Source organism: Hyaena hyaena, unplaced genomic scaffold, assembly GCF_003009895.1.
Source record: "Hyaena hyaena isolate Hyena2069 unplaced genomic scaffold, ASM300989v1 scaffold_10, whole genome shotgun sequence".
NCBI lineage: Eukaryota > Metazoa > Chordata > Mammalia > Carnivora > Hyaenidae > Hyaena > Hyaena hyaena.
In genome coordinates, this window is record NW_024080642.1 from 5,464,800 (window position 1) to 5,475,000 (window position 10,201).

Sequence of the window (10,201 nt, forward strand, 5' to 3'; positions counted from 1 at the left end):
TACTATGGATGTACCACAGTTTGTTTAACCCATTGAAGGACATCTGGGTTGTTTCCAGCTTCTGGCTGTTAACACAAAAGTTTCTGTGAACATTCACATACAAATTTTTGTGTGAACATGTTCTTTTCCTCTGGGATTAATGCCCAGGAGTGCAATTGCTGGGTCATATGGTAGTTGCATGTTTACTTTTTAACTAGTTTTCAAACTATTTTCTAGAGTGGCTGTACCATTCCTGCTAATGTGTGAATGATCTAGTGTCTGTGTATCTTCACCTGTATTTGGTGGTGTGACTTATTTGCACAACAGTGTGAATATACTAAATGCCACTAAATTATACACTTTATAATGGTTAATTTTATGTTATATGATTTCATTTCAGTATTTAAAAAAATCAGCTCTGAGATAACCACTTCAAGTAGTGTTTATAAGACCTAAATGAGAAAAAAAATCATTTGGACATATCTGTGTGGGACTATTTCTAGGCACTTTTCTGTTCCATTGATCTCTGTGTCTGTCCCTCTGCCAGTATCACACAGTCTTTTTTTTTTTTTTTTTCCACACAGTCTTGATTAGTATAGATATGTAATAAGTCTTGAAATTGGGTAAACTGATTTTCATTAATCTTTTTTCAGAATCACTTTAGTTATTCTAATTCTTTTGGCTTTCTTATACATTTTGCAATAATCTTATCTATACCTAGGAATTGTGTTAAATTTGTAAATCAGTTTGAGGAGAATTGGCATCTTTACTTTCTTGAGTCTTCCAATCCATGAATGTGGTATGTCTCTCCATTTATTTAGATCTTTGATTTCTTTCAATCAGTGTTTTGTAATTGTCCTATACAAGTCCTATACAGGTTTTGTTAGATTTACATCTGTGTTTTTCTTCTTTGAACAGTTATAAATGGCATTGTCTTTTTAGGTTTGGTGTCCACATGTTTTTTGCTAGTATATAGAAATACAGTTGATTTTTGCATGTTTGTAATGAATTTTGCTGAACTGACTTATTCTAGGAGTTTTTATTTTTTATTAAAAATATTTTTTTCATGTTTATTTTTGAGAGAGAGACAGAGTATGAGTGGGAAAGGTGCAGAGAGAGGGAGACACAGAATCTGAAGCAGGCTCCAGGCTCTGAGCTGTCAGAAGAAATATTTCCTTTTCTTGCTTTATTGCATGCCTAGAACTTCCACCACTCTGTTGAAGAAGAGTGGTGAGAAAAGGTTTCCTTGCCTTGTCCCAGGTCTTAGGGAAAAAAATGTTCAGTCTTTCTTTTTTTCTTTTTTTTTAAATAGTTTATTGTCAAGTTGGTTTCCATATAACACTCAGTGCTCATCCCCACAAGTGCCTTCCTCCATGCCCATCACCCCCCTTCCCCTCCCCCCCACAACCATCAGCCCTCAGTTTGTTCTCGGCACTCAAGAGTCTCTCATGGTTTGCCTCCCTCCCTCTCCCCCACTATTTTTCCCCTTCTTCTCCCCCACGGTCCTCCCTTAAGTTCCTCCTAATCCTCCTATACGTGCAAACATATGGTATCTGTCCTTCTCTGCCTGACTTATTTTGTTCAGCATGACACCCTTAAGGTCCATCCATGTTGCTACACATGGCCAGATTTCATTCTTTCTCATTGTCATGGAGTACTCCATTGTATAGATAAACCACATCTTCTTTTTTTTTTTTATTTATTTCTAGGAGAGGAAAGAGAGAGACAGCGTGAGCAGGGGAGGGTCAGAGAGAGAGGGAGATACAGACTCTGAAATAGGCTCCAGGCTCCGAGCTGGCAGTCAGCACAGAGCCCGATGCGGGCCTCGAACCCACGAACTGCGAGATCATGACCTAAGCAAAAGTCGGACGCTTAACCAACTAAGCCACCCAGGCGCCCCAAACCACATCTTCTTAATCCATTCGTCAGTTGATGGACACTTAGGCTCTTTCCATGTTTTGGCTATTGTTGAGAGTGCTGCTATGAACATTGGGGTACATGTGCCCCTATGCATCAGCACTCCTGTATCCCTTGGGTAAATTCCTAGCAGTGCTATTGCTGGGTCCTAGGGGAGTTCTATTGTTAATTTTGTGAGGAACCTCCACACTTTTCCAGAGGGGCTGCACCAGTTTACATTTCCACCAACAGTGTAGGAGGGTGCCCATTTCTCCACATCCTCTCTAGCATCTAGAGTCCTCTGATTTGCTCAAAAAATGTTCAGTCTTTCACTGTTAAGTATAATGCTAGCTGTAAGTTTTTGTAGATAGTCTATGAAGTTGAGGAAATGTTCTTCTATTCTTATTTTTCTGAGAATTTTTCTCATGAATAGGTGTTATATTTTGTCAAATGCTTTTTAGCCTGTTCATATATGGTGAGTTACATTAACTGATTTTTGAATAATTTTTTAAAATTTTTGTTTAAACTCCAGTTAACATACAGTGTAATATTAATTTCAAGTATACAGTATAGTGATCCGGCACTTCCATACAACACCGACTGCTTGTCACAAGTGCACTCCTTAATCCCCATCACCTATTTAACGTATCCCACTACCACTTCCCTTCTGGTAACCATCAGTCTGTTTTCTATAGTTAAGAGTCTGTTTCTTGGTTTGCCTCTCTTTCTTTTTTTTTTTCCCCTTTACTTGTTTTGTTTCTTAAATTCCACATATAAATGAAATAATTTGGTATTTGTCTTTCTCTGACTTATTTCACTTAGCATAATACCCTATCTAGCTCCAAGCATGATTTTGCAAATGGCAAGATTTCATTCTTTTTTGTGGATGAGTAGTATTCCATTATGCGTGTGTATATAATAATATATATTATTAAAGAAACTGCCATTTCCCTATTGTATATTCTTGGCTCCTGTGTCATAAATTAACTATCTTTGCATGGGTTTATTTCTGGGCTTTCTTTTCTATTGATCTATATCTGTTTTTATGGCAGTACCATACTATTTTAACTTCTATAACTTTGTAATATAGTTTGAAATCAGGGAGCATGATGCTTCCAGCTTAGTTTTTTTTCTCAAGATTGTTTTGGTTCTTCAGGGTCCTTTATGATTCCTTATACATCTCAGGATTATTTGTTTCATTTCTATAAAAGCCATTGGAATTTTGATAGGAATTACATTGAATCTACATATTGCTTTGGGTAGTATGGACATTTTAATAGTTTTAATTCTTCCAATCCATGAGCATGGAATATCTTCCCATGTATTTGTGTCTTCCTCAGTGTTTTTATTAATGTCTTGTTGTTTTCAATATATAGGTCACTTCCTTGGTAAAATATATTCCTAGATATTTTATTCTTTTTTATGCCATTATAAATGGGATTGTTTTCTTAATTTCTCTGAGAGTTCATTATTAGTGTATAGAAACAAGAGATTTTTGAATTATGGGTTTTATATTCTGCAACTTTGCTGAATTTATTCTATATAATACTCCAATTTTGATACCTTTTATTTCTCTTTCTTATCCTATTGCTCTGGTTAGGACTTCTAAAACTATTGAATGAAAGTGGCAAGAGTGGGCATTCTTGTTTCTGATCTTAGAGGAAAAGCTTTTAGCTTTTCATCATAGATGATATTAGTTGTGGGCTTGCCATATATATGGCATTTATTATGTTGCAGTACATTTCCTCTATACCTGCTTTGTTGAGAGTTTTTGTCGTAAATGGATGTTGACTTTTGTCAGATGCTTTTTCTGCATCTGTTGAGTTGATCATATGATTTTTATCCTTCATTTTGTTAGGGTAGTATATTCCATTAACTGTAAATGTTGAACCATCTTTGCATCCCTGGAATAAACCCCATTTAATCATCATATACAATCCTTTTATTATTATTATTTTAAAGTTTATTTATTTATTTTGAGAGAGAGAGCGTGAGCAGGTGAAGGACAGAGAAAGAGGGAGAGAGAGAGAATACCCAACAGGCTCTGTACTGTGAGCACGGAGCCCAACACAGGGCTCAGTCTCACGAACTGTGAGATCATGACCTGAGACAAAACCAAGAGTTGGACACTTAACTGACTGAGCCACCCAGGCGCCCCTTTTATGATATTTTTAAAGCTCATTTTTGTCACCTAGTTCATGCAGTACCTTAGATTTCCTATTATGAAACCTCAAGTTATTAGTTTATACAGTGAACCTAGAAATGCCTTTGTATAGAAGCAGTTGGAAGAAAATATGCAAGTATTGAGTTGAGAACCTGCTGTGCACCTTGCATGTACTGCATGGATGCAGATATCTGGGCGTTAGTTTTCCCACTTCCTCCTGTAAAGCAGCACCTTTACCAGTTTAAATGTCTATGAATTCCTCCCTGGAATAGACTTGTTTCTTTCCGGGGTTTGATGCATAAAAGCAGTCATCGTACAGATCAAAGATGCATTTAGTACCTTTATTCAGATTCTTGAATTGTAAATTTTGTAAATTGAAATCTGGTTTTGTTTCCAAAACAAAAAAACTGTTTCCCCAAAATGGAAGGAATTTAAGGTGTAAATAATTACTTCTTATAGGTATGAGAACTGTATTTCCTTATCCTGCCTCAACAAGTTGGTTGTAATTCTTAAGTTTTGAATAGATGGTGGTGACAAGTTTGAGCTATCTGGATTAATGAAGTTTCATTTCTTTTTGCAGTCATTAAAACTGTTCTCTCTTGGGCGCCTGGGTGGTTCCGTCACTTAAGCATCTGACTTCAGCTCAGGTCATGATCTCACAGTTCATGGTTTTGAGCCCCGCATTGGGCTCTGTGTTGACAGCTCAGAGCCTGGAGCCTGCTTTGGATTCTGTTTCCCTCTCTCAGCCCCTGCCCTGCTTACGTGTGTACTCTCTTTCTGTTTCTTTCTCTATTTTTCTCTCTCTCTCTCTCAAAAATAAATAAACATTAAAAAAAACACTGTTCTATTTTTAGTCATCAAGTATCTCCATGAAATAGATTTAAGATAATAAAAGATGAAAATTATATATGTGGATAAATTAAATTTATTTCAGGAGCCAGAATATACTCCAGATGCTTTCAAAAGTCTGGTATCCTGTTTGTATATATGTCTGAAAAATTATTCGTTAAAATGTAGAAAAATTAAGTACAAGTTTTAAATGTGCTTTAATAATTCCAGAATTTTAATTTCCATTTTATTTGCAGCTCAGATCGTCTAATAGAAGAGACAATAAGGTAGGGAAAATTTTTGTTTTCTTTTATTGTGTTTTTTGTGTGTTTGCAACATAAATGAACAGATCAGGTTAACCTGGTAACTAGGGTTAAAGTTCATTTATCATCCTTAAAGATGGGAATTTCACTAGATTGTGATATATTTTTACTGTGTCCTTCTTATAAGAGACATTTGAAGCACAAAAATATTTTATTTGTTTCCAGAATTACTAGAACTAGGCTGATTTACCTGGATTAATTTTTCTGATTAATTCATACTCTGCATTTTTAGCTTCAATCTTTTTATTTTCTTTTTTCTTTTTTAAAGAAAAACCATCTTAGACATGTGATTTGGTAAATGTCTTGTTTATACCATATATGCAGATTGGGTTTCAGTCACAGCGGCTGCAGAAAATGTGCTACAGTAATATTTAGTATTATATGTAATAACAGTAAAGTAGTTTATTGCTTAAGGTAAGGGACAATTATCTGTTGGTTTGAACTGCTTAATTCTCTAGGTTTGGTGAAGTTTTAGATACTATCTTATGACAGTAAAAAAGTAAATGGACTGGATACAATCTCTACAGTTAGAACTCAGCAGTGTCTAAAGCATTTTTCAGGAAAGCGATAATGAAGTACATGGAAAAAAACAACAAACAGATGTACTCTTACTGTAGACTTTGGTGTTGTGCTCAAATGCTTTACATGCTTTATTTTATTTAATTTCTTTGATAACCCATGAAATAAACACTTGTGTCCAAAACAAAAAAGAAATTAAGGTAAGTGATTTGCTTGTGGTGACATGACTGATGAATTGTGTTCAGGATTCAAATCCTCAAACCTGAATCTCTGTAATTCTAGGACCAGAGCTCTGTCTAAGCTACTACTGTATTTACCGCCTTGTAGAAAGTGTACAGGCTTCCGAATGTGATTTGGTTTGTGTGATTTATTAGATACCTGTTCTTGGTTAAGTTACTTGGAGCCTTTATTTTCTTATGTGTTCAAAAACAGGGATTGATGGGGCGCCTGGGTGGCTTAGTCGGTTAAGCGTCCGACTTTCGCTTAGGTCATGATCTCGCGGTTCGTGGTTTCGGGCCCCACGTTGGGCTCTGTGCTGACTGCCAGCTCAGAGCCTGGAGCCTGTTTCAGTCTGTGACTCCCTCTCTCTCTGACCCTTCCCTGCTCACGCTGTCTCTCTCTCTCTCTTAGAAATAAATTTTAAAAAAATATTTAAAAAAAAAAAAAAAACAGGGATTGATGATAATACCTACCTAAAAAATTGTTGTGAAGATTAAAGAAATATGAGCAAAATGCCTATTACAATGCATGGCTGATACTAGGTAATCTGTAAGTAGTAGCATTGTAAGCGGTGCCTGGTGGCTCAGTCGGTTGAACATCCGACCCTTGATTTTGGCTCAGGTCATGATCCCATTACCGTTGATATTTCAGATTTCAGGAAAATTCCAGTAGTACAAAAAATTCCCACATACACTTTACCTGGATTCTCCACATATTAACATTTTGCCACATTTGCTTTTTCACTTTCTTTTTTTGAACTACTTGAAAATAAATTGCAAACGTGATGCCTCTCTACCACTAAATATTTCATTGTTCACATTTTAAATATGTATTTATATTGATAAAGGCTCATCGATTCTTATTCAGTAGGTTATAGTGTTTCTATCATTATTTAATAAATTATAATCTCTTATAATATGTAGTTATCATATCTGCGGATTTTGTTTAAATTGCATGCCTTGGGGTTGTCCTTCTGAGCAAAGGTTTTTGCAGAATTGCCTGATTGTCAGCTGAAATATTTTCTTTGCGACTTCTTCCCTTTCAACAGCACATAAAGTGAGATCACATTTGCCAAGGAATTTTTACTTAAAGTTTCCCTATAATCCTTTTCTTGTTTTCTTCCTTGTTTTCCCCCTCCTCTTTCTGCCTGGTCTTCTTTGGGCCAGGCTGCCTTAATTAAGCTTTTCAATTCAAAGCTGGCCTATTTAAGAGCTGGTAATGGAGTGTAAAAAATTTGGAGTATTTCCTAGGATAGGAACATCTGAGAACTGTTGAATCACTACTACTATTATTTTGCTAGTTAAAAAGCAAAATATTAGAAGGTCTTTTATTTCACTATTTCCCTTTATTTCAAAATCTGGTAGGTGTCAGATTTTTATTGACTCTAAGTCTAGTTATGATTACTTACAGATAATATAAAATTTAAGTGTCAGATAATTATTTTTGCATATTCTGTATGTAACAATTTACTTTTTCCTCTTGGAGATAAAGATTTTAAGAATATGTACACAACTGAATATAAACTCTGGCATCACTTAATTGAAAAGAACTAATATTTTTAATATTTATTAATTTATTCTTAAGCTTTAAATGTATAACTGGTATTGTCTGTTGTTGAAAAAATAAGTGTCTGAGTTTAGTTCACAGAACAGGTAAGAAAGTTCCAGTAAGCACATCAATGATTTATCATTTTAAAAGCATTATATATTATTCGGAGCTTATGTTTTGCCTCTGAGTATTTGGCCCTTGAGATAACAACAGGCTAGATTTCACTCAGCTTGACTCCAAATGATGCAATGAGATGGGAAAGTATGTCTAGATATACTTTGTGTGGTACTGGCAATCATGCATATTCAACAAGATAATAACATAATGTATGATGATAATATCCATTCTCCAAGGAATACAAAGTGCTTTGTGGAAATTATTTTTTTTAATCTTCTTTATCTACTTCTGAGTCAGAGTGCATGGGAGATAGTGATAGTCCCAATGTAAAAAACAGGCATATATGATTCAAAGATTGCCTCTAGAAGCTCAGCCTAGCTTTAAATGAAATTGTGTTACTTTATACAAGACCGTAATGCCTGTTTTTGTTTTAATTTTTTAAATTGTTTTTATTTATTTCTGAGAGAAAGAGAGAGGGAGACACAGAATCAGAAGCAGGCTCCAGGCTCTGAGCTAGCTGTCAGCACAGACCCCGACACGGGGCTCGAACCCACTACCTGTGAGGTCATGACCTGAGCCGAAGTCGGACGCCCAACCGACTGAGCCACCCAGGCACCCCCATAATACCTGTTTTAAGGTACTTTATAACTTTATATTAAAACAATCACATTTTAAGGGCACCTGCATAGCTCAATTGGTTGAGCATCCGACCCTTGAATTTGGCTCAGGTCCTTATCCCAGGGTCATGGGATCAAGCCCCATGTTGAGTTCTGACACTGAGCATGGAGCCTGCTTAAGATCCTCCCTCTCACTCCCTTTGCACTTCTCCCTCACTGGCATGCATGCTCGCTCTCTCTCTAAAACAAAATATAGAAAAAATAAAACGGGTACCTGGGTGGCTCAGTCAGTTAAGCATCCGACTTCAGCTCAGGTCATGATCTCACAGGTCGTGGGTTTGAGCCCTGCATTGGGCTTTGTGCTGACAGCTCAAAGCCTGGAGCCTGCTTCAGATTCTGTGTCTCCTTCTTTCTCTGATCCTCCTCTACTCATGCTCTGTCTCTCTCTGTCTCTCAAAAATAAATAAATGTTAAAAAAAAATTTTAAGGGGCGCCTAGGTGGCTCGGTAGGTTAGGAGTCCGACTTTGGCTCAGGTCATGATCTCACGGTCCGTGGGTTCCAGCCTCGCGTTGGGCTCTGTGCCGACAGAGTCTGCTTTGCATTCTGTGTCTCCCTCTCTCTCTGCCCCTCCCCCACTCGTAATCTGTCTCTCTTAAAAATGAATAAATGTTAAATAAAAAATAATAAAATATTTTTAAAATTTTTAAATAAAATAAAACAAAATATAGGAAAAATAAAACAGGTGCCTGTGTGGCTCTGTTGGTTAAGCGTCCGACTCTTGATTTCAGCTCAGGTTCATGGTTCATGAGATTGAGCCTGTGTCCAGCTTTATGCTGACATCATGGAACCTGCTTGGGATTCTCTCTCTCCCTCTCTTTGCCCCTCCCCCCCAAAATAAATAAACATTAAAATAATTTTCATAGCCTCATTTTAAATGTATCATATTCTATCACAGACATATACTTAAAGTGAAAAATTATGAGTAAGAACTAATGATGCAGGGTCACCTGGATGGCTCAATTAGTTAAGCATCCAACTTGGGCTCAGCTCACGATCTCATGGTTTGTGGGCTCAGGCCCCTCATAGAGCTCTGCACTGACAGCATATGCCTGCTTGGGGTTCTCTCTCTCCCTCTCTCTGCCCCTCCCTGACTAGTGCTTTCTTTCTCTCACAAAATAAATAAACTTAAGGAAAAAAAAAAAAAAGAATGGCACAAAGGACGTTGTTTGGACTCTGTGTTCTTTTGGTCTTTTGGATCTAAAATTAACGTCGTCTGCTTCCTTCTGTTTTAATCTCAACTTGTTGTTTTCTAGACCTGCTGCACTGCACTGGGTCCTGGGATGCCCTATCCCCATTACCTGAAAATGACCTCCATTTTTTAAAAACATTTATTCATGAGAGAGAGAGGTAAAAAGAGAGAATCCCAAGCAGGCTCCACACTGTCAGCATAGAGCCTGACTTGGGCTCAAACTCACCAAGGGCGAGATCATGACCTTAGCCAAAATCGAGTCAGATGCTTAACTGACTGAGCCACCCAGGTGCCCCAGGGACCTCTTTTATTGGATCACCTATTTCTTGAATTTGGTGTCTACGTCTTCTTAGTTTATTTCCTCATTATGCTGGGCCACATTCTTTACTGGTTGCTGAGAAAGAACAGGAGGTACAGTTTTGGACTTCTATTCGTGATTCATCATTTAGTAAGCTAGAAATAATTTTGAAATTTTTGATGACATTGTGTCCAGTATTAAGTCCAGTGCCAGTTAAGATTTCTGTTCCTTTGTATATGATGAGCTTTTTTCCTCTGGAAGCTTTTAGGATCATTCCTTTTTCCCTTTGCTTTGGTGTTTTTTAACCTCCCCAGAGTGACCTTAGCATGCATCTTTTCCAGTTCATTGTGCTGGCCATGGGCTCCTGCAGTGTGGAAACTCCTCATCAGTTCTGAGAAATTTTCTTAAACTGTCATTTTGCCACCTCATTTTCTTTTTTTTTT

The 10,201-nt window shown here is 36.9% G+C and overlaps 1 protein-coding gene across 2 annotated transcripts in view; it reads left to right on the plus strand.

The window, feature by feature from the left end:
* Positions 1 to 10,201, plus strand: part of GOSR1 (golgi SNAP receptor complex member 1) — a 49,043-nt gene that overhangs the window by 28,692 nt on the left and 10,150 nt on the right. For both annotated transcript variants that reach the window (XM_039253529.1, XM_039253538.1), the window contains exon 7: positions 5,125 to 5,154. In XM_039253529.1, the coding sequence (XP_039109460.1) occupies positions 5,125 to 5,154 (30 nt within the window). The remainder of the gene's footprint in view (positions 1 to 5,124; positions 5,155 to 10,201) is intronic.